This window comes from Miniopterus natalensis, chromosome 4, assembly GCF_054644295.1.
Source record: "Miniopterus natalensis isolate mMinNat1 chromosome 4, mMinNat1.hap1, whole genome shotgun sequence".
Taxonomy (NCBI): Eukaryota; Metazoa; Chordata; class Mammalia; order Chiroptera; family Miniopteridae; genus Miniopterus; species Miniopterus natalensis.
This window is the reverse complement of record NC_142084.1, coordinates 58,079,763-58,104,518: the sequence shown is the minus strand read 5'-3', so window position 1 is coordinate 58,104,518 and position 24,756 is coordinate 58,079,763. Positions and strand designations below refer to the sequence as shown.

Sequence of the window (24,756 nt, the reverse complement as noted above, 5' to 3'; positions counted from 1 at the left end):
CCTGTGTCTGTCTGTCTGCCCAAGACATTTGTTTCGCTTTTAAAATGCACATATCTTTGGAGAGGTGGATTATTCTACAAAATATACCCTGAGTTCTGTTATTTAGAATCCTTATAACTCTATCACCATCTATACTAAAGATGTACTTGCACAACTTAGTTATTTTAAAAAAGTATATGTATTTCTTCAATAGCGGGTATTTGAATTGTACTCTTGATATATTTGAATGTGACTCTTGGAATTAAGTGCACTATTCATGTCTCACAATAAAATTGCACTATATGGCAAATGTGTCTATAATGTGTGCTTTGATAAAAACCCCAGAGTGCTGTTATGTACAGGTTTCTATATTGTGAACCTATCTATATATAGTCTTCGGGGAAAATACTGAACTCTCATAAGTCTGTGTAACATTTTAATATTATGTATAATGTCCCTTCCCTAAGTGATAAGTTCACTTATATCCTAAAACTGGAATCATTCATCTTGAGTTGGCTGCTTTGTCAATCTTGGTTTACTGAACCCAGAAACACTCTTGTTGAACACGGCACTGTCATCTTAGTGAGTCAGACTGGTGTGTAGTGTTCTCCCTCTGCCTCTGCTTTAGTATATTATTCAATCTTAAAAAAGAAGGAATTCCTGCTACAACATGGATGAACTTTGAAGAAATTGTGCTAAGTGAACTAAGCCAGTCACAAAAGACAAACACTATAGGATTTCATTTATACAAAATATCAAAAGCAGTCAAATTTGTAGGAACAAAAAGTAAAATGGTGGTTGCCAGAGGCTTAGGGTAAAGAAAAATAGGGAGTTGTAAAATGGGTATAGAGTTTCAATTTTACAAGATGAAAAATTTCAGTATTGTTAAACATGTTCACAACAATGGGAACATAACAATACTCAACTGTACACTTAAAAATAATTAAGATGGTAAATTTTATTATATTTTCATCACTTAAAAATTTAAAATAAAACAATGTGAGATTAATACACTTCCTTTTAAATTTTTAAACTGTAAAGTTCAGGAAAAAGTAAGCCATTTGAAAAGCATATAGGGTAACAACAGCAAATTGATGTAGTAGGCAGATTCAGTCTCTTATCCCCACACAGAAACTGAAAAACCAAACTTCAGAAGCAAGTTTGTCAGAATTCTGGAAAATAGTCAAAGGTTTACAGCAATGAAGCAAATGCTAAATAAAAGAAAACTTTTTGTGGGATTTTTACCTGCTTCTGTCCTATGCCCTCCCTCCAGCAGAGTGCCAGTCTTGAAACAGTGTCAGCCTGTTACCATTGTGGGATCCTGGGGTCTGGTTCTGAGGGGAGTGAAATAAACAGTAAAAAATTATTACTTATGTCTGTTGTAAACTGTCTAGGAGCTACCTAAAGGACTGACGGAAGGTGTTCATCTCTGTTTTGCCTAACTCAGAGCTCAGGCTGGAAAGACAGTGTTTTGATCAAAAATTCTGTGTGGAGAACTAACAAATTATAAATACCTGGGACAAAAATAGTATAGTCAAGATAGCTAAAGCCTGGGAGGAAAAGCTGAGGGAGATTCTTGGGGAAATTAGGACATTAAAAAAAAAATTGTATTAAGTAATTTAGAAGGCCACATACATGCGTAGGTTAAGATGCTTGTGTAGAAAAGTTGAGAAAACCCGAATTTTCACTTACGAATGATCCCTAGATTCGGTGCAAGGAGGTGCTGAAGGAAGGCCCCAACACAGAACTGACCTTCAAAGGTTGGAAGAGAAAAAGTGCTTGCTTTTTTTTAGTTATTTTTGTAAGCTCCTGGCATTCAAAAAAAAAAAAAATCTCTGCCAAAACATTAGGAGAACATAAGCTGAAAGAATAAAGATCTCAGTGACTACACATGACAAAGAATACAATCTTTGCAGAAAGTAGTTTGGGAAAGTAACTAAACAAATGGGACTCTTGCGAGAGTCTTCAGTAGATCTGAGTGAGGGCTGCTTTGTTCAGGGACCAGGCCCCCAGGGGAGATGGGTGGTTCTCAGCCTTAACAGCACATTGGGACCCCTTGAGGAGCATTAAAATATTCCTCTGCCTGGGCTCCCCCATGTCCCCTTCCCCCCGCAACTACATTCTGATTTATTAGGTCTTAAGTGCAGCCTGGGTGTTGGGAGGTTCAAACACTCTGAGAAACAAGTTTGGGAGCCTAGCTCGGGCTCCCCAAACTTCACGCGTGTCAGCGTCGCCTGCGGGGCTTGTGCAAACCCCGCGCTGGGCCTCGCCCGGGAGCCTCCGACTCACGGGCCTGGGGCGGGGCCTCAAATCTGCGTTTCTAACCGGCTCCCCGGCGCTGCGCACTCGGCTGCTCCGTGGCTTTGGAGGGCGATTTGACAGCGACCTTCCCGACGTGGGGAACTAAGAAGTCGCTCGCTCAGGTTCTCTCCGTGCCCGGCCCTCTGACTCCCGTCCCGGGCTGTTTCCTCTGTCATTTTTCCAGCTTTCTCTTCTGAGTCCGCAATCTTTCCAGGTCCACCGCGGAGCCACTAAGTGCCAGCCCGCGCGGGGGCTCCGCGGGCTGCGGAGGGCGGGTTTCCGTTGAGGGGAAGGCGCTCTCAAAGCTGCCCCCACCCTCACGGGGCCCACGGGCAGGCTGGCAGCGCCGCTGCGGGGCCGCTGCGCGCGGGACTCGACCGCACGGCTCACGGTCCCTAAATTCTCCAGGAGGTGGGTCCCAGGCAGAGGCCGGCGTGGGGCGCGCGCGGCCGGGAACCAGCGGGGGCCCGCAGCGGGAGGGTAGCCGTCTCCACCGGCGCGTCCCACCTCCCCAAGCCCCAGGCGACCCGGCGCGGAAATCGGGTGTCTGTGGCTGCAGAAAGGGATTGGTGCGCTGGGGGCGGGTTGGAGCGCGGAGGAGATAAAGGTGCGGCGCGCGGGGCTCGGGCTGCGGCTCTGCTCGCGGTGCTCCGCTGGGTGCCACGTGCGGCCGCAGCTCCGACGCCGCCCCGCAGCATCTCTGGGCGACTTCATATGAAGGTCAGTGCGGAGGTGGCCGGAGGTCCCCCCGGTGGCTGCCCTGGGGAGCTGAGCCCCTTTGGGGAGCGGAGACCGACATCGCTGGGGACGGACCCGTAGCCCCGGCAGGTCGGATCGTGTGACCCGAGCTCGGCGCAGCAGACTTTGCGCAGGTCCCCAGCCGTCCCCGCGGAGCTGGGGGGGGGGGGGCTGGGGGGGCACTGGGCGGGTCAGCGCCCGGCCTGGTGGAGCGCCGGGGCTCTGCTGGGGTCCGCAGGGTGCGACACTCAGCCCCTTCCACTTTTAGACAGGCACCCCTTCTCCCCCTCCCCCGCCCCCTCTCCGGGGGACAGGGACTGGCGCGGCTATTCTCCTAAAACCGGTTGATCCAGTCATCTCCCGGGAGAGGGGCATCCGGCCGCCCTCCCGCTGGCGGCTGCCGGGCTGAGGCTCGGGTCCCCGCGCCTTCCTGGGTTCGCTGCGCCCGGCGGGTGTGCGTGGGCGGAGGGGACCCCGCTCCGCGGAGCCAGGCCGCCTTCTGAAACTTAGTAGCTCGCTCTCAGAGCTCCCGGATCTTTTCGAACCATCCCCACCCACCTAAATCCAGACTTTTCAGGACAGCGGAATCGTTCAATTCCTTCAGCAATCTAATTTGGTGGTGCTATCGCTGTCGCCTTTCCAAGGATGGACAGACTTGGGGTTTGGCGTGGGAGAGCAGGCTCGCAGGGGCCGGGGGCGCGGGGCCCGCGCGTGAACCCCGGGGCGGGGGCGGGTCCGGGGCTCCGCGTGCGGGGAGCCGGAGGAGGGCGGCGGGGAGACGCCCCTGGAGACCCGTGAGCGGGTCCCCTCTGTCTTGTCTCAGGTACCTGATCGCATCTCTTCGCTAGAGAGAGAAGAGCGTGGGTGGTGGAAGGAGGGGTCCCCCCTCCCCTTGGTAATCAGTATCTTCCTGATCTGGGGCAGGCCGCTTCGTCCTGTGAAATGGAGAAGAGACCCCAGCGTCAGGGTTACTGTGAAGGTTAAGTGAGAGTTTAGGAAAGGAGGCGCTCAGGAGTTAGGAAGTGCCTGGCTTTGCCTTGGGATATGACTGTTCAGAAGACACGGGTATTAAGGCTGAGACTGCCTTGCAAATGTGTTTTATAAGCACGATTGGTCCTTCAAACAGAATAAGAGGTGGGAGAACCCAGGAGAAAGAAGGCGAGCCTGGTCGGGGGTGTCCTCTAGGCCTGGGAGAGGGCGCTGGGGCCGGGAAGTGGTCCAGGAGGCAGGCGCAGGCTTTTGTGAAAGCCATTTGGTTGAGTGCCCAGCAGGAAGCCTGACCGAGGGGCAGGGAATGGAGTCTGGAAAAGCTGACCATTGCTGGGGACACCTGAGACTGGCGGAGAAATAAAGGCGGCCCTGGCCAGTGTGGCTCGGTTGGTTGGAGCATCGGCCAGTCCACCAAAAGGTTTCAGGCTCAATATCCAGATCAGAGCACATACCTAGGTTGCAGGTTCGATCCCCACTTGGGGCGCATGGGGGAGGCAACTGATTGGTGTTTCTCATGTCAATGTTTCTCCCTCTCCCTAAAATCAATAAACATGTCCTCAGGTGCAGATTTAAAAAACATTATCCGTGAACGTGAAGACTGAGTTAGTATTTTAACAGCAGAAGGGTATTTTTGCCTTACAGTTGGAAGGATCTGTGCCCTAGCCTAGTTCAGTGGTTGGTGTGTTCACCCGAGGACTAAAGGGTCTCGGGTTCCATTCCAGTTAAGGGCACACACGGGTGCAGTCTCAGTCCCTGGCCGGGATTCGTGCAGGAAGCAGCCAATCGATGTGTCTCTCTCACATCATGTTTCTCTCTCTCTCTCTCTCTCTCTCTCTCTCTCTCTCTCTCTCTCTCCCCCCTCCCTTCCACTCTCTCTAAAAAAAATCAATGGAAGAAGTATCCTCGGGGGAGGATTAACAACGACACAAAGGAAGAGTTTGTAGTCATGGCTGGATTGGCCACTTCGTTTTTAGTCATCTCTTAGCAGCACCAAACCAATCATTAGAGAGTATCTTTGTAACGCATGCTCGGCAGCAAGCACGAGTAAGGCCGGAGCTGTCAGTGTAGAATAACGCAAATGTCATGGTTTATTCTGGAACACAGTGTTGAACTGGCACTGATGGTGCAAAAGCAGAGCTGACTAAACTACTGGCGTCTTGGCGCAAATCAAGGCCACGGTATCGAACTACCAGTAGACGTGCTCTTCTTCACGTGCTTTCAATAAAAGAGGAAAAATTGCCAGCTTTACTTAAGAACGCCCTTTATGAAACAGTAAAAATGATGAATTTTGTTAAACCTTGACCCTGGAGGGCACATCCTTTTAGTATGCCACGTGATAAATGGGTGCACTTGTTCCGTATTAGAGGGCCATGGCTGTCTTGAGGTAAAGCATTTGTGATTGGGTCGTGAACTGAACTGGCCACTTTTTTTCCATAGAGACCTCTTTGTGCTTTAAAGGATAACAAATAAACTATGGTTATTCATACCTGGATAACTGGGATACATTTTCTTAAAAAAATGAATCAAGTGAACCTGTAACTTAACGAAAAAACTTGTATCCACCACCATGAGCCTGATCCCTTCTCAGCACTTCGGAATTTTCTGATGAGATCAGTGGTAATATTAACCAGTATGACTTTGATACTGTCTAGTGCAGTATGTTCACATTGGGGGGCTCTGCATAAATCACGGAACCAATATTTTCCAAAAGACACATGCATGAAATTACAAAACCATGTAGGGGTAAAAAAAAAAAAATCCACTCAAAGCATTAGACAGACCAGTGGGTTTTAATGTAACAGGGCCCGAAAGGTTCATTGATATGGCCTCAAGTTCTGCATGGCAACTAACCTTTAAGAAACTCCTATGTATTGAGTTTTAGATATAAAAAATTAGTATAGGCTTTTAAAATAGCTCTCCCTTTCCCCACTACTTTGTTGTGTTTTTATTTTCTTCAAACACTTCAATCAAAGCAACAAACAGATCGAGTGCGAAAGCAGATGTGAGAATCCAGCTGTTTTCTGTTAAGGCAGATGTCAGATGTGCCAAATGTAAACAGTGGCACTCTTTTTGTTTTGGAAAATTTAGTTACTTTCACAAAGTATGCTTATGTTAACATATTATTTGGTTTTACATGAATTAAGGTGTCAAACATTACTTAGTTTTGCTTTCTAATACAGCAGACATTCTTAGATATAACCCACATAAACAAAAGCCCTTTGCTGTCCTCAATTTTTAAGAGTACAAAGGAGTCCTAAGGCCAGAAAACTTGAGAACTGATGCCTTAAGAGTATTAACTTGAACTTGGCAGTAGAAAAGCTATATGCTGTAGCTCTGGTAAGGTGGTTCAGTTGGTTGGAGCCTCATCCCCTGCACCAAAAGTTTGCAGGTTCAATTCCCAATCAAGGCACATACCTGGGTTGTGGGTCCGATCCCCAGTTGGGGTGTGTGTGGGAGGCAACTGATCGATGTTTCTCACATTGATGTTTCTCTCTTCCTTCCTCTGTCTCTATAAAATCAATTTTAAAAACCATTAAAAAAAAAAAAAAAAAAGCTCTATGCTGTAGATGGTTGGAAGTGTTTTGCTTTGCTTTTGTTTTTAAAGCCCATGCACTGTTAATCAAAGCAATCCCATAGTATGGACAATAGTGCTACTTGGTGGTTAAGGCTTGGGTTCAGGAGGGGGGTGGCTGCCGTGGTTAAATTCAATACTGGAGTAAAGCACTCGGTACCTAAGGCACATAGTGGGCATCAAATGTTAGCTATTAATAGTAGTGAAATAGGAAGAAGCAAATCCATTATGAGTTGTCCACATTGTTACACTAAACTGCTTTATATTCAATTAGGAACTTGTGTCTCCTTGGTACTTTCCCTTTATGGGGAAGGAAAAGATGAATGGAGTTGTACCTATTTCATATCTTCAGGGTTTGCCTTTTCCCTGACTGTAGTCTCCTCAACCTCCAAAAAAACAAACAAACAAAAAAAACCTTTTCAATTCTGGCCATTTATTTTGTTTTTGGAATTGAGAATTGTCTTGGAGTTTCAAGTGTTCCGGTAGATCTAGCCTCCTCTTGGCTTCCTCATGATCCCCTTGAACTTGCTGACATCAGTGACTTTGAGAATCAGAGTTCTTACCTGGTCTCAGGTGTCAACACTGGTCGCAGGGAGGATCTCCCAAAGGTCTCCAGAGGGGTGCTTGAGGAGAAGCTCGGGCCTTTCCTGTAACATGGCGTACCCTGGGTGTCTCCCTTCCAGGCCTGACCCTGAGCATGGAGCCAGAGATGTGCCCGCGGAGGGTTCCCTCCTGCTTGTTTGGGAAAGTAGCTGGGCTGAAGGGCCATATCTGATACTGGGGACCTGGTGGGCCAAGCCATGGATCTGGCAGAAGTCCCTGGGGCCCTACCCACCTTATTTTGGTATCCTAAAGAACTAAACCACCACAGCTCAGAAGAGGGTGTGAAAGCATGTGTTTTTTGAAGATTGTATTATTTTTTCTATAATTTGGACTTTAGGGATTACAAGAAAGCTGCTACCTCTGGCGCTTTAATTTAGAATTACTGTTACCTACTCAAGGCACTGAGATGAGTGTGGCAATAGGCTAAATCCAGATCTTAAACTGGAAATGTCTCCAACTGTGGTCACCTCCTCCTTTTGTGGTGTACAGTATAAGAAGGTTGAGATCTGGGTTGTCTCTTTTGAGGCGCTGGGGCACCAGAGTCGGCTCTGAAGGTTTACCTGCCAGTTCTGAAAGTCTTACAGCTGAGGGAGGTGGGGGCCACAGGGCTGTGTGCAGAGTGCGACAGGCCCGACGCCAGCGGGTGGGAAGTTCGCTGTCAGGGCCCGCAGAGCAAGCTGCGCACTCTGATCTTCTCTGGTGACATGCTTGCCTGGGCGGTGGGCGGAATGGGGGAAATGGAAGCCCTGTGTGCATTGTCCAGCCTCAATCCATGTGTGACTGGACCACCCTGACCTCCTAGAGCTGATTTCATGGTCAGTCAGAGATGAAGCTGAGGAAGAGGAGAAGAAGCCAGACTGGAATAAAATGTACATGATCTGGGAAGAAAGGAGAAAATGGTTTTTCTGAATGATCCTTTCCAAAGGGATGGCACTCAGACAGGAATTAGCCGCAGCTTACCGGACATTCCTGGGAGCCTTTTTATTCTTATCGTCTGCTTTTCTAGTCTGGTTCATTCCCAAGGTACCATCTGAGTGTTTCGGGGCGCTGTGTTGTTTAACCTGGGCCTGTTTGTGCTCTCTGATGCTGCATGGACAGGTTGGTAACAGTTGTTACGCGTTAAAGCTTTCTCTAGGATCCACGGGCCTGGTGCTTCTGGTGTGTGTGCTCGCTCTATATAGAGCAACCTTGGGGTGACATTAGAGCCCAGTTGATGTCAACATTGTGCAATTCCAATTCCAAATCTCCGTACAGCCTTTGTTTGCCTGCACTTTGCATGAGGGATGGTTTATCCTCTTTTCACAGGGTCTTGCTCCCGGTAGGCTCTTGACTGGCACACTCAGCAGTCTCTTGAGTTTAGTTCATAAATTCAAAGCACAGCTTTGCTCATGAGCTGACAATCTTTTTTTTTTCTTTTTTTCATTTATTATTATTATTATTTTTTTTTACATATGTCTTTATTGATTTCAGAGAGAGGAAGGAAGAGGGAGAGAGAGAGACAGAAACATCAGTGATGAGAGAGTCATTGATCGGCTGCCTCCTGCATGCCGCCGACTGGGGATTGAGCCCGCAACCCGGCATGTGCCCTGACCGGGAATCGAACTGTGATCTCCTGGATCCTAGGCCTACACGCAACCACTGAGCCACGCCAAGCTGGGCATGAGCTGACAATCTTAACGTTAATTTGGGTTAAAATTTTGTTGTGAGGGTTTGGGGAATATAGGTTACCTAATGAACTCTGCTCCTTTTTGCTTATAGGGTATTTGAAGAGAAAATGCCAGGCATTAGGATGCTGCAGCAAGCTGTGGGCCAGGTGCTGCAGAGCCCCGCCTGTGGCTGTGGGACGGCTGCTCTGCCTGGCCGGGTCCTGGGCACCTCCTCTTGGCAAATTCCAGCAGATGCCGACTTCCACTCTGTCTCTTTCTCTGAAACAGACCTGCCACGGGTCTTAATTACAGGTTGAGTTTGTGGCTTGATTATTTTATTTTCTGTGCAGCTTGTGTATTTGTTTTTGGAATGTCTGACATGCTATCAGCTAACATTTATTAGTCACAAACCACCTTTTCCACTCTTGGCTTCCTCCAGACTATTGCAAGTCTCAAATCTTTATTTCATCACTGTTGCCAACTCTTGGTTTCCCTGCCATAATTTAAAAAAAAATTTTTTTTTAAATATATCTTTATTGATGTCAGAGAGAGGAAGGGAGAGGGGGAGAGAGAGAGATAGAAACATCAATGATGAGAGAGTTGTCATTGATCGGCTGCCTCCTGAACGCCCCCCACTGGGGATCGAGCCCACAACCCGAGCATGTGACCTGACTGGGAATCGAACCCGTGACCTCTTGGTGCATGGGCCGACACCCAGCCAACTGAGCCACACCGGCCAGGCGTTGTCGATTTTAATGCCTCCTTGTCAATTCAGTTATCTACCCTTCTTTTCAGATGGCTTCTTGCTTTGTCCCCCCTCTTTCTCCTTTCACATCACGTTCCCATTGTGATGGAGGATGGGGTTCTGGAAAATCCCACCAGAGGCTGAGACAAACTATTATATTTGTCTTTGAGTATTTTGGCATCTGTAGCAGACAAGCTTCGGAGCCCATTGAATAACGACGGCAAGGCTTGCAGAGAATTCCTGGCCCGAGGAGCTTGGAGGTTGTCCAGCTTTCTTGTGATTTTTCTCTTGCTGTGCCCTTTCTTCCCTTCCGTCACTATGCTGGAGAGAGCTTTGTCTCTGAAACTGATATTACCTGTATTGATTTCTGTCCTCGCTTGGAGGAGGTAATTCAATTCTCTCTGGCTAACCTGGGGCTTTGCCTAATTAGATAAAATTATAAGTATAATCTTATTCCAGTATTACATTCTGGGAATAATTGCATTGGTTAGATTTGGATTAAAGTTTTACTTTTCCCCCTTTCATCTAGGGGGTCTTGGCCAGCTTGGAGTGGGGCTTGCTAACTTGTTGAGGTAAGAGCCCTAAAAGTTGCAATTTAAAATCTGAGTTCTTCAGTATGGGAAGTTTGTCTTTGATACGATCTAACCGTTTAATCTTTTCTCTCCCCTCTTGCCCCTTCCTAGTTTTAAGATACTATGTGTAAAGTGGCTGTTTAGAATACATTTCATTTTGCCTCTTAATACAGACACTGTGGCAGGTCTTTGACTCAACATCTCCCACACTGGCCCTTTGCCCCCTCCCTTTTCTCATTTGGACAGAATAAGACATGTAACTCCAAATTAATCCCTTGATTTTTAGGTGTTTGGGGGCAGAGGATGCGCATGTAGAAACTGACAAGGAATAGTGTGGGATTTGGAGAGAGTGGGATGAAAGGGTAAGAGCAGGAGAGAAAAATGAGAAGGGAGGGGTAAAAACTTAGGGGTGTAGGGGAGACATTGGTGGCAGATATAGAGATGATCATGGGGTGAGAGCAGGAACAGAAGTTGGGGCAGTGAAAAGGAAGAGGGAGGCCTGAGTGTGGTCAGAACCAAAGGTCGTATGTGTATTTGGGAAAAAGAAGTAGAAAAGGCATGTTTTGGAGGGATTCAGAGGCTGGCCAGAAGTTACAATTCCTATTTGAAAGATTGTTTTCATAGAACCAATTATACCCTACCTGTACCAACTCATGGGCATTGATTTTTTCCCTTTAGGAAATGATTTGGGAAGGACAATGTGATTTTGTCTGACATAAGGAAACCCTCTGATCACGTGTTCCATAGTGGTGAGAGATCATTGCTTTTGTTTTTATCTTTAGTTTCCAAAGTGGGGTTCGAGGAGCAGCTCATGGAATCAGTGTGCGCAACAGCTCATAACCGGGCTTGTGAATTAATGGAGAAGCTCTTGAAGCACAGACTGTCACTTAAAAATATTTCATCCTCGGTAGTTCTGTAAGAGGTCTATGGTATCGATGCTGCTTGCTCAAGTGTGACACGGACAGGAGAGTTCTTCTGAGGGTGAAGTAAAATTTTGGAATAATATCTTTGGCTATCATGCGGAGTAGTATCTTTGGAATAAAAACTTTGATCTTATCTTTTTGAGGTTTTAGTTAACTTCTTGTCTCAGAGAGCAAGCAAACAAAAATCAAATCCTGTAATGATTAAAAGGAACTTCAAAAATGCGGAGAAATTAATCCTCATATTTCAATATAGACTTGCTCTTAAACTGTGTACACACACACACACACACACACACACACAAATCCCAAGCTCCTAGTCAAGTTTTCTCCTAACTCAGAAATGATTTTCTAACATCTTCTAGTCCTTTTTGGTTCAGTATCATCCTTTTGCTGCTTATCACGCTGGGGAAGTGTGGTAATTTGCTATAAGTGGGAAAAATTGGCATTGAACAAAATCGGCTCTACCTCTAAATTAAGCAGATATGATAAACTCATGATTTGTGGTTCTTTTATACCAGCAATTTTCAACCTTTTTCATCTCATGGCACATAAACTAATTACTAAAATTCTGCAACACACCAAAACATTTATTTTTTGCTGATCTGACAGACAAAAAAAAAGGTCTAATTTGGTTCATTCACACTGGACGGCTATTGCATTGGCCGCTATCATTTTTTTTATTTGACAATATAAGGGGAAAGAGGCCAGTGCCCCTGGCTAAATAGTCAGGTATTGCATGTTTTTAAAATTTTTGTGGCATACCAGTTGAAAATTTCTATTCTATCCCATGGTGTTTTGTTTTATTTTTTAAAACCCATTTCTCTCTTCCTGTCCAAATATGTAGTTTTTAAGCAGAGTATATAATCACTCTGCCTATAGGGTTGGTGTAAGCAGCACTGACTGGAGCCAGCTGCCCGGGTCTGACTGTATTTCTTCTACTTACTCTCTGTTTGATCCTGGCAAGTTCTTAACCTCTCTATGCCTGTTTCCTCATCAGTAAAATGTAGAAGGCCATGTGTGAGCTAAATGTACAGAAAGCTCTTAGAACAGTGCCTGCAAGCCTGTCCTGTATAAGGAGCAGCTATTATCAACTGTGATGCTGTTACAGTTGGCGACTCTTCCATAAGAAAATGCTGAATAATGCCCAGGTGGTTCCCTTACAAAGCTGGTATTAATGGAGTTCACAAGTCAGGGGTTGGAGAGGACCATTTAGCTTTTCAAACCCCAAACTTTCCTCTTCTGTGGTTTCGCCTTGTTCCTTGTAGGCCCATTTACTTATTCTGACATTCTGGATTATAAGAATCTTCGAGAGATTGTGGTAAATCACCGCATCACCTGGCTGTTTCATTATAGCGCTTTGCTCAGTGCAGTGGGAGAAGTAAACGTGTCCTTGGCAAGAGCCGTAAATATCACTGGTAAGTCTCTGGATCGTGCCCCAAATGACCTGTTTGTCAATTTTCCCAGCCCTTCAGTGAGACATTTTTCAGACTGTGGTACTGTCTGTTGGTTTCAGGGTTGCATAATGTTCTGGACGTCGCCATGGAACACAATCTGCGATTGTTTGTGCCCAGCACGATTGGAGCTTTTGGACCCACTTCTCCCCGGAACCCGACCCCGGATCTCTGCACTCAGAGACCCAGGACCATCTACGGGGTATCCAAGGTCCACGCCGAGCTCATGGGAGAAGTACGCGTGGCTTGGCCAGATGACTCAGTGTCTCCTTTTCTATTCTTTTGCTTCAAACACTTTTTGATTTATCCTTGGGGGGACTTCCCCTTCCCTCACCCCAACCCCCAGGAATGCTCATAAACTGATTGTCTGCCAAGTGACAGGCACAGATGGCTCCAGAATAGGCCTCAGCCCTCAGCAAGGTGCCACTCAACACTTCCCTGAGGCCCCTCAAATGGCATTTGCTGCCCATTTTATTGGATCCATTCTTTTCCCATTATTGGTAGTTATTGGTGGTAGCTTTAAATAATTTTATCTTTTAAATCCTCACCCGAGGATATGTTTTTATTGATTTTAGAGAGGAAGGGAGAGAGAGAGAAACATTGATGTGAGAGGGAAACATTCATTGGTAGCCTGTCGTATGCGCCCCAACCAGGGATTGAACCTATAACCTTTTGGTGTACGGGACAGCACCCCAACCAACTGAGCCACCCAGGGCTGGTTATATTTTTTTATACCCTTTGTCTTTATAACTCTATAGCAGATTTTAGTTGGTGTCTGATCCTTCAGCTGATATGTCATAGTCATTGCTCCCTGGTCACCACTTTCCTCCCCTGTCCTCTTTCCAATGCTGCACTGCAGGGACCTGCTTGTGGAGAATTGTGTAGGGCAAGGAGCAGGACTCCCTCCCAAAGAAAGTTCGGAAATCCCTCCTGTGGGCTGAGTTATTATTTACTGTGTTGGTGTATCCCGAGAATGATGATTCTTTGAGATAAAAACTGAAGAGTTATTTATTAAAGAAAAATAAGTGTCTCTTAGAAATTCTAGAGTGTTTCTTTCCTTAAGGAGAATTTTAATACCACCGCATGGGATGACTGTTTCAGAAAAAAGGCTTTCTTTGTTATTTCTTTGTAGTGCTCTATCTGATTTAAAAGACTCTTTTTAAAGTAAGTTTTCTCTTTTTTTTAGTATTATTATTACCGGTATGGTTAGATTTCCGATGCCTGAGATATCCTGGCATCATTTCAGCTGACTCCCAGCCTGGAGGAGGAACAACTGGTAAGTGTTGTTTCCATTTTTTTAATTTTCTTTTTGTCTGTGAGATAGGGAAGAGTGGCGATGAATCGGCTGTCTTTTTAGCCATATGCCTACTGCAGTTTCTACATCATCTCCAGGAAGTGCATCTGAGAAGCTCCTTGAAACCTATTGACTTACACCTGCTAAGGGCAGCTTACGCCGGTGTTATAAATTCAGCTCAGGATCAGCCACTGGGTGCCCAGTGCTGCAATCAAACAGTTAATATTCGAGAACAAATTTATTAGCCACAGTGTAGGAAGACACCCAAATTAGAAATAGCCTCTCTCTTTGAACCCGGGCTTCATTTCTTAATACAGAAGGCGCTATTAAAATGGACTCTACACATTGCATATTTAAAGGGAACATAAGCATTATCATCATCATTATTATTATTAATTTGGACTCAAGCACACACTGTATTTCCTAACTCCTACATTAGAATAGAAATTCTCCCCATATGAGGGGTTCTGAGATACGGTATAAAAGATACTTGACCGTCTGGCCGGCATGGCTCAGTGGTTGAGCACTGACCTGTGAACCACGATTTGATTCCCAGCCAGGGCACATGCCCGAGTGTCAGGCTCGATCCCCAGTCAGGGGCGTGCAGGAGGCAGCTGATCAATGACTCTCATCATTGATATTTCTATCTCTCTCTCCCTCTCCCTTCCTCTCTGAAATCAGTAAAAACATTAAAAAAAAATACTTGAAAAATATGAGGGATTTAAAAAGAGGCTTTAGTTTTTGTTACTTTAAAAAAGCTTTTGCCTCGCCCTGGCTGAGTAGCCGAGTTAGGTTGGAGCATCATCCTGATATGTCAAGGTTGCGGGTTTGATTCTCAGGGCACATACAGGAATCAACCTAATGAATGCATGGCTAGGTGGAACTACAAATTGATGTTAAAAAAATCATATTAAATAAAATAAAAACAATTAAAATAAAAAGTTTTTGCCTTAGTGTGGTGCTTCTCGAAGTACCACACTGGGAACCCCTGGGCATCCCTGAGATCTTTTCAAGGGGTCCAAGAGGTCAAAACTACTTTCATATCAATACTAAGCCATTATTTGCCTTTTCTACTCTCCAAGTGCCCTGTGGAGTTTTTCAGAGGCTGCATGATGTGCGACAGCACAGCAGACTGAATGCAGAAGCAGATAGGAGACTTCAGGTGTCTCCTATTAAGCCAGACAGCAGAGATTTTCAAAGCATAAAACATGCCAGTCTTCTCACTAAATTTTCTTTTGTTTGAAAAATACATGCTTTTTCATATAAAATGTAATACATATGAATATATAATGGCTTCTTATTGCCATTTTAAAATATAATATTTAAAAAAATTTCTCAGTTAATTTCTGATATAGTAAATATTGATATAATTCACATTAATAACACCTCATTGGGGGGCCCTCAGTGGTTTTAGAAGCATAGAGAAGTTCTAAGACTAAGACGCTTGAGACCCACTGCCTTGATCCAAGAGGCTCACTCACGATTTGTTCTAAGAAGATCCACAGAAAGGATTCTCTTTCAGACTACGCAGTCCAGATTTTCCATGATGCTGTAAAGAATGGCAAATTCGAGTGCTATCTGAAACCCAGCACGAGGCTGCCAATGATGTACATTGATGACTGCCTCAGGGCCACCCTGGAGGTCATGGAGGCCCCGGCAGAGTCCCTCTCCATGAGGACCTACAACATCAATGCCATGAGCTTCTGCCCCGAGGAACTGGCCCAGGAGCTTCTCAAGCACATACCGGAATTCCAGATCACGTACAACGTGGACTCTGTTCGACAGGACATAGGTTGGTACATAATTGCAAACCCCTCACACCCAAAATTAAGCTTCATCCTGCACTGTGGGTCCCTTAAGGACATAAGCTGTGGAGGAGAAGTAGAGCATGGAGCTTTCCCGAGGGTCCTGACATATTCTGGAGAAGAAGCTGTTGAGCCACAGTCCTCAGTGGCTGCAATTTTTGGAAATGATACCTAAAGTGGGTGGAATAGTTTCATTCCAGATAAACAACTTGTCAGCATTTCACCATTTTACAGTTTCAACATAAAACAAGCAGACATAGTATGAAAGCAGCTCTGGGTTTTCAAATGCTGTGACTCTACCACTCTGTGTCCCCAAGCACCCTGGAATATAAGACTCCTACCTTAGAGTCTGCATGAGATTTTAAGTGTGTGACAATTCACAGTGCCTGACAGTGTGATGCAAGCTTCTAATCTAAGAGGGCCACTGTGTATGTGCCTAACAGCTGCTCTGGTCTGGTCAAAGGAAGACTTTCAAAGAGGGAATTTCTTCTGTACTACCTTGTATGATAGACCTTTGTATACAAAGTGTTCTAGACCTTTTTGCAACTCTAAAGCCTGAAGAACTTAAGCTACTTTTCTGTATTTCTTCCTAGCGGATAGTTGGCCAATGAACTTTGATGACAGCAATGCTCGGAAGGACTGGGGGTAGAAACATGATTTTGACCTTCCAGAGCTGATGACGACAATGTTGAACTTCCATGGTTCCAACAGTCGGGTTGCTCGAGCTAACTGAGGGACTCAAAATGAAGAGCTAGTGCATCCTGGACAGTTCTCAAGGGAAAACAGTAATGACCCCAAGGGACCTGGAGTATCCAGAGTCAAGGCCTAATTGGACTACATTTTAGCAGCTCATATTGAACTGCCGGGTGGAGAATCGAGTTGGCTCAATATGCTGTTGGTCTGGTGATAGAACTTCCAAATCCTTGCTGTTTGCCTAAACTTGTCCAAACACACATATCATAGAATGAAGACTTAAGTCATAATGATTTCCATTTCCTTAAATAAGATGAAGTGACTATTTCTGGGGAGGAGGAAGTATGTGAAGTTTGTGTTTAATTAAATTTAATTTAAATATCACTTCTAAGCCTCTATTATTCTGTTGACTAGAGACCAAACATTATATTTTAGAGACCATATCGAAGATGAATCTCCTATTTAAAAGTACTCTTTACTATCTGATCAAAGCATAAAACATTTTATATACTTATTAATCCCATGTTCATAGTGTTCAAGAGATTTTAACACTTCAGAAATCATCACTTCTCATTTATTTTTCTGTAAGAAGGTGTATCTGTAGGGAATTAAGGATAACAAAGGCAATGTACTAGTGGAAGGTAGCACCTCTCTTATTTTGATTGCCTTCCTGTTAGTGAGCTAAGTGGTGATTAGCCAGAGTCTAATTCCCTTACCTGGCAATGTCAGTCTCCCAGCAGAGCTTGTCTAAATATACAGGTTTCTGGGCTCACCCCTTCAGGTTGACTCAATAAATGGGGATGGGGATCTAAGTGCCACCAGTTGTCCTATTGCAGCTCTGGCCCATTAGTTTAGACCAATTCCAAACACTATTTTCTAAAGAGAACTTTCTTGTTATAGCCTTTGTTTATACACTCTTCAGCTGAGGCTTCAGAAGAGCTACTCTCAAGCCTCTGAAGCCATTACTGTATAAATATATACAGTCTTACTTTTTTCCAGCTACCTCAGGATGTGCTATATGTGAAAGCTAGAAAGTGAAATTGCACAGATGAGGAAATTGCAACAGCTGTTGAGGATTAAAAGGCATTTGTATGGTATGCTTAATGACAATGCTATATATTTGGAATTTTTAACTGCTAGGTAGACATTATTTTTTGGAGGCATAACTGGATTTAAAACCTATTTAACTTTTAACTGGAGAACTTATAGATAATTGAATTATTTAATAGTTATGTTGATGTAGGATTTTTCCTATGTAATATAATTAAGCTTATATTTGTGCACTTTATTTTCTAAAACCAAACAGCTAGTAATGAGTTGGCTTTTCCCCACAACTTTATTGAGGTCTATTTCACATGCCATAAAATTTAGTGTACATATTTTTCAGCATGTCCACAGAGTTGTGCAGCCATCACTATAAACTAATTTTCAGCTACTTCAATATCCCACCAAGAAATAGCCTATTCGCCCTCCCCACCCTACGTAACCATTAATTTTCTTTCTGTGTCTGTGGATTTGTCTGTTCTGGACATTTTACATAAGTGGAATCATACAATACCTGGTCTTTTGTGAGTGGCTTTTTAAAGTTAACATAATGTTTTCAAGGTTCATCCACGTCATAGCATGTATCAGTGCTCCATTCACTTCATTGCTAAATGGCATTCCATTGTATGGACATTCACCACATTTTGTGTGTCCGTACATCAGTTGAGGGACGTTTAGCTGTTTGCACTTTTTTGTTATGAATCATGCTGTTATGAATATTTGTGTAGATAATTGGGTTTTGAAGCTCACTGATGTCTCATTGTTCACAGTTTGAAAAACAATTCTTAAGCTCTCTTAGTTTATTCTCAGTTATCCGAAAGGAACAGAAATTAATTTTTTCTTTCCATGAGAAGGGAAGAAGCAACTGACTTGAGGGACCCTTTCCCTTAGACTCTACTCTTCCAATGTTTCCACCAGGGTCCTTGGGTGACCTTGTAATCCAGGCCCTTTGCAGGGACTTGTTCTAGAATGGCTATAGATTTTATAAATCTATAAATGCACCTCCAGGAGAACCTCAAAGAAGCATAAAAGGAAAATGAATGCTCTGAATTATATGGATCATTCTTACTCACTGACATCTTTGCATTCTAATTAAGACTAAAATTAGAGTCTCCCTTTCTATCTAAACACTTTCTGTCTGGTGCACATCTTGGGATCCCAGGAGATGCCTCTGTGTTTTACCATAAAAAGCTTTCCTATGGCTAATTTAGGAACAATCTGAAGAAGGGGAAAGTGTGGGTTTAACCACAAAGACTTTTTTTTTTGAATTTTAAATAAGAAAAGGTAGAATACAAAGGTTGACTTTGCTCTGGTTTTTCATTTGAAGATTTACACAGACCTTAAATGTGGTTATTACTTGTGCTCACATGTTTTCTGTGTGGCATTGGCATGTTGTACCTTTGTGTCGTCCCACAAACAGCACAGTCTAATGGCTGCCAGCAACTTATACTTTTTAAAATCCAAACAGGCCCTGGGCAACATATATTATTGCACTACTTTGGACACTTACTGTAAAGGGGGCGGATGCCAACAGAATTTTTGGACTCAATTAGGCCAGATTGAAATTGTTATTTTATTTTATAGTAAGAGCATGAGTGTCTTTTCTTTTTCTTTAAGATGTTTTTAAAATTAATTTTTAGAGAGGAAAGGAGAGAGAGAGAAACATTGATCAACTGCCTCCTGCATGCCCCCTACTGGGTATTGAGCCCACAACCCAGGTATGTGCCCTGACAGGGAATCGAACCAGAAACCTTTCGGTGCACAGGACAATGTCCAACCAACTGATCCATACAGGTCAGGGCAAGGCATGAGTGTTTTCAAAAAATATTTAAAAATTTTTTCATTTAAAAATGTTTCTATTAAGAATTTAAACAATTAAAAAAATATACTGTATAATGAAAAAAATTGTCTTTTTCTTTAAACCCAATCAACTAATTTTAACAGTATAGTATATATTTATATTTCCTCCCTATGCTTATACAACACAGTATCAGATAATCAAAACTTTTTTTTTAACTATAAAAGTAGTGCTAAAACAAAATTGTCAAGTTTGGGAAAAGAATCATTTGCAATTTTTGTCACCTATCATATTACTAGCTGTTTTTTAATATTTCCACCCATTCTTCTCAGATGTGTTACAAGTAACTTAAATGTAGTTTTAATATGGATCATTTTTAAATAGCTGCATAACAATCCATCGAATGGATGATTGTAATTATGTAATCAGTCCACTATTTAATTGCTTTACTTAGAACTGATGACCTTTCAGTGCATGGGACTGGTGCTCAACTAACTGAGCCACACCGGCCAGGGCATATTTTATATCTTACTGAAGAACTTATTTAGACTTTGCTAGACATAGATTTTTATCACTTTAGTATACATAAAAGAGAAGTAGTCAAATGCTTGTCTGGTATAATACCTAAAACTTCAGATCTGACTTTTCTGAGCCACTTTTTCACTCAGTTGTTATCTTTTTCTTCCACCTAGTGTTACTCTCTCAATTATTGTGTTGGGGATAGAGTGTTCCTTCTTTTTTTTTTTTTAATATATCTTTATTGATTTCAGAGAGAGGAAGGGAGAGGGGGAGAGAGAGAGAAACATCAATGATGAGAGAGTCACTGATCGGCTGCCTCTTGTGTGCCCCCCACTGGGGTTCGAGCCCGCAACGTGGGCATGTGCCCCGATCAGGAATCGAACCGTGATCCCCTGGATCCTAGGTTGATGCTCAACTGCTGAGCCTCGCTGGCCAGGCAGTGTGTTTCTTAAAAGAATTCATAAAGACTAAAAATCATTGGTGCTATAAACCAGCTTTACAATGGACCAAGTTCATCTCCTTCTGACACCTGCCTCAGGAACGTGGCTAAATATATCAGATTCGCCCCAAACCTACAACTCTGGTTTCTAGAGAATAAAAAGCTGACCCCCGCCCTGCAGGTTTCGGTGCTGTGCTTTGGATGGTGCCTGTGTAGGCGATGCCGACATTGTAACGATCGCTACCTGGTCAACAGCGATTATAAGATGCAGCCTGGTTTCAAAGATGTTAAAGGGTGGGGGACATGTGGTCTTCGCCCAGGAAGCTACGAATGGTTGCGTTCGTACCCACTGGAGCCCAAGGGCAGCCCCTGCCCTGCTCAGGCTGCCATTTGGAGGCTGAAGAGATGAAGGGGTTAGCTCTGCAATAGTTGGCCACCGTTGGGCTCACTACCTGCCTTTTTCATGGCTGGATGGGCTAACAGATAAGGCGGGCACCAGAGAAGTTGCTAAGGATGGCAGCGAAATGTCAGGATGTGTAAACCTACGGGGGAGGAGAGAAGATCAGATCTGAGCTGCCAAGAGCGCGCTTTGGTGAAAGAACAGGTTGTCCAATGTGGGGCAGGGAGGGTTAAGTCGCATTAGGGTCAGGGTCCCTAATATGAGTCATCCCCTTCATTCCATAAAATTTTAAGCAAAATTTTAATTTCCCATTAATGAAGTTGCAATATTTGGAGTGGAAGGGCTCCCACAGAGGGCTGGGAATGGCTCTAAGGACGTGGGTAGAATGGGAGGTGGCCAGTGGGAGGCTTCAAGCCCTGTGTCTTGATTATACCAGCACCTTCCGAATTAGGAAAGTAAGAGGCTGGAATAAGGAGAGAAAGAGCTTTCATTATTTCTGGAATAATTTGCTCACAATACAATTGTCACCTACTAATACTTTAATATATATCCGAGATTATGTATCAACATAAAACCAGAAATTTTCAAAACAGAAAAACATGTACTGCTTAGTTTTTTTAATATTAGTTGGCACCCATAGAAGTTGAGGTTCCATTTTAGGCATCTATCTACCTACTTTTTCTTTTAGTTTTTAATTAATTAAAATCTTCAGATGTTAACTAGACTTATTATGACAATCACTTAGCAATATACAAATATTGAATCATTACGCTGTACACCCGAAACTAATATAATGAACGCTGTATGTCAATTATACCTCAATTTTAAAAATTTACACTCATGGTAAAATTCAAGCAACATGAATGGGTGAGTACAGGGCAAGGTATGTCTCTTGGTTGCCATCTTTAGAGGCAATGATGACTGGGTGCGTATTTTGCATATTCTGTGTGCGGGTGTACAGTGCCTTTTATTTAGCAACCTAGGAGACTTCTCAGGATGCGTTAATTTGGATCTACCTCATTTATTTTAAAAGTTGCATCACTTTTCATTGTATGGATGTACACAAATATATTTAACTGATTTCCTAATGATGGACATTTAGATTCTTCCCAGTCTTTCACTGTTACAAATAATGCTGCAACGAACAGCACTGCAAATGTGGTCAACTTTTATTGGCTGAAAGAACCAAAGTCGCTTTCTGGGATTTTTGAAGGACAGAGTTTTTATATACAAATAATTGTAAGTTCTTAAAGGGGCCAATATTCCTTTTTTCTACCATAATAAAAACTTAGCAAATGAATATAAAGAGCTCACTTAAAACAGCGCTGTTATATTTACCCACATTTTTTTGGAAAAGAGATACCTAGAATAACATCGATGTACATGCACATCAGCGCATATTTCCTCCCTTCCCTGGTGAGACATTAGGGTTCCAATGGGAGGTGAGTCAGTATTTTCATTCCTTCTTTTCTTTTCTTTTTTTTTCTTTTTTAAATATATCTTTATTGATTTCAGAGAGGAAGAGAGGGAGAGAGAGAGAGAGAAACATCAATGATGAGAGAGTCATTGATGAGCCCGCAACCCGGGCATGTGCCCTGACCGGGAACTGAACCCTGATCGCCCGGATCCCAGGTCGACGCTCAACCGCTGAGCCACGCCCGGCTGGGCTCCTTCCTTTCTTTTAAATAAACTAGTGTTTAATACCTTCATTTGAAAAATACTTTCCATAAAGGTATTCAGCACATTCATATTAAAGCAAAATTGTCTTGCTGAGGAATATATAATAGCTGAATGTTGGATTTCTAGTCAGTGAAATAAGTAGAACTTATTATATTGCAACAGTTTGAAAATTCCTAGTTTTCTCCTCAAGACATAAAGTTGTTTGGGGGGAAAGTTGCCATATGCTTTGAAACTAATTTTGCAATGTTTACTACATTCTGGAAATGAACTGCTGTGTTGACATATTTATTCAGTCTTGAAACAGATGGGATCCTGTTTGAAGGGAAGAAATGAACAACTTCTAAGAATCTTTCTGTTTTAATAAAAGATTCACAATCTGTCTCTGTTAATATTGAATTTTGATCGTGTGGTACTTCATATAATTGTACGGAAACTGTTTTCAATGTAATTGTCACTAAAGACAATTTTAAAATAACTATATCAGGTGCCAGTAGGATATAATATCTGCATATTTGTTTTCCTCTATCCTACTAACACAGTACTATTAAAGACTTTTTTTTTTGCCAATCTACTGTGTGAAATACTTTGTTTTATATGCATTTATTAATGAGATTGGGTGCTTTCTCATCTATCTAGGAATTGTGTTTCTTCTCTGAGTTGTTACTCATGGCAGTTGCCAATTTTGCTATTCACATCCTTCATTTTAATTTATAAGAGCTCAATGTATATTGGGATATTAGCTCTTTGTCCTGTACTGAAAATGTTTCCTCTGGTTGTCCATTAACTTTATTTATTTTTTAAAATATTTTTATTGATTTTAGAGAGAGAGGAAGAGAAGGAGAGTGAGAACATCAATGTGAACTCAGCTCCTAGTTTCATCTTCCTCTTATAAATGCGTTGTCCTGATAAACATACTAAGTCTGTGCCACACCTCTGATCAGAAATCTTCAGTTAACCTCTCGTTGCCTGCAGCATAAAATCTAATATCGTTTGCTTATGAGAGCCTCCATGTTTCAGCTCCTGTCTACTATCCAGCCTCATTGCTTCCCAGTCTCTCCCTTGCACTCAGCTTGAGTAATGTTGACCAATTTGTGGTTCCCAAACATTTCCTGTTTTTTTTCCCCTCAGAATCTTTATATTGACTTTTTTTCCCCCTTGAAGCATCTTTTCCTACATTGCCATTCCTACTTCGTCCATGAGTTTCAGCTTAGTCTTCTAGGTCAATGCTTCATTGATTTTTCAAGAAATTAATGAATTTATTTATTAACTAATTTATTCATGACTGGAAGTACAAGCAGTTCATTACCGCCTTGAATCATTCCAACCCGCTTCTCTGGCTTCCACCATATCATGCTCAGGACCATGATGCCAATATGAGATTATCAAGTTCTTTATCAAACACTCAGGTAGATCACAGAATGGTAGAACAGTGTATTTGCAACCCTATCTATCTTAACTGTTCCCTTGGCAAAGGCCTCTGTTGGGTGCTGGGGATCCTATACTAAATAAGAAATAGTCCCTCTTCTAAGTGGCTAAGAGCCTAGTAGGGAGAAGTAGAAAAATGTAACAAGGCAAATGCAATACACTAATAGATGCTAAATTTTAAAAAGTTAGCATATGATTTGTGGGGAGGAGCTCATAGTCTTGTGAGGTGGTGTGTGTGGGGGGGGGTTGGTCAGAAGTATTTCCCTAAGGAGGTGAAACCTAAGCACTTACCTCTGTTCTCCAGATTTTGTATATCCACCTGAATTTTTAACATCTCCAGTTGGACATACAGATGGCATCTCATACTTGACTTGTCCACAATAGCTCTCTTGTTACTTAGAGGAAAATTTGTGAAAGAATTTGAAATGGACAAAAGATTATTAGCACGCTCTTCTGGGTTATCTGTGCCTTTATTATTGAGTTATTTCACAATTCTGTAAGTTAACCGAAAGTAATTCAAATAATTCTTGTCCATAGAAATGCAAATGTATTTTATTTGGTGGAGGTACAATTGATCCCTTTTCAAGAAGCAAGTTTTACATCTATTAAACTTATTTTGGCATTCTTCAAAGAGAGAGAGACAGAGAGAGAAAGATGTGCTTTGAATTCTTTGAGTCAACTGTAAAATCTCACTTATTCCCTCACTCATTAATGAGTTAAACACAACCTTTGTTTATTTTATATTTGTATAGAGTCATGATTTAACCTATTTCAAAGAAAATCTTTTAAGTGTTGGAGGGCATCCTCTGAGAAGGCCAGTGGGCCCATGCGACAGAACAAGGAAAACTGTGTTGCCAGGGAAGGGCGCTTTGCTTCTGACATAAGCCCAGTTGCATCTCTTCTAAATTTCCAGAAGAAATCCAAGCAGCAATAAAACTTTAACTTTACTGAATTTCTGTTTCTCTAGTTTTGTTTTCCTCTCTCTAATGATTGTGTGTGGTGTTTTTGTGTGTGTGTTTTAATTAAATTTTTTTTTCATTGACCCTAGAGAGGGAGGAAGTGGGAGAAAGAGAGAGTGAGAGAGAGACGAACATCAAAGTGAGAGAGACACACCAAACAGTTGCCTCCCACAGGTGCCC

General features: G+C 42.9%; 1 protein-coding gene across 1 annotated transcript; it reads left to right on the top strand.

The window, feature by feature from the left end:
• Positions 1–8,957: 8,957 nt before the first annotated feature.
• On the top strand, positions 8,958–16,352 carry LOC107535020 (L-threonine 3-dehydrogenase, mitochondrial-like). The gene is given in 9 exon segments (XM_016210313.2): positions 8,958–9,141; positions 10,104–10,146; positions 10,825–10,895; positions 12,335–12,484; positions 12,583–12,755; positions 13,707–13,725; positions 13,728–13,796; positions 15,337–15,606; positions 16,213–16,352. Coding segments are annotated over 9 exon segments (1,119 nt in total).
• Positions 16,353–24,756: the final 8,404 nt, after the last annotated feature.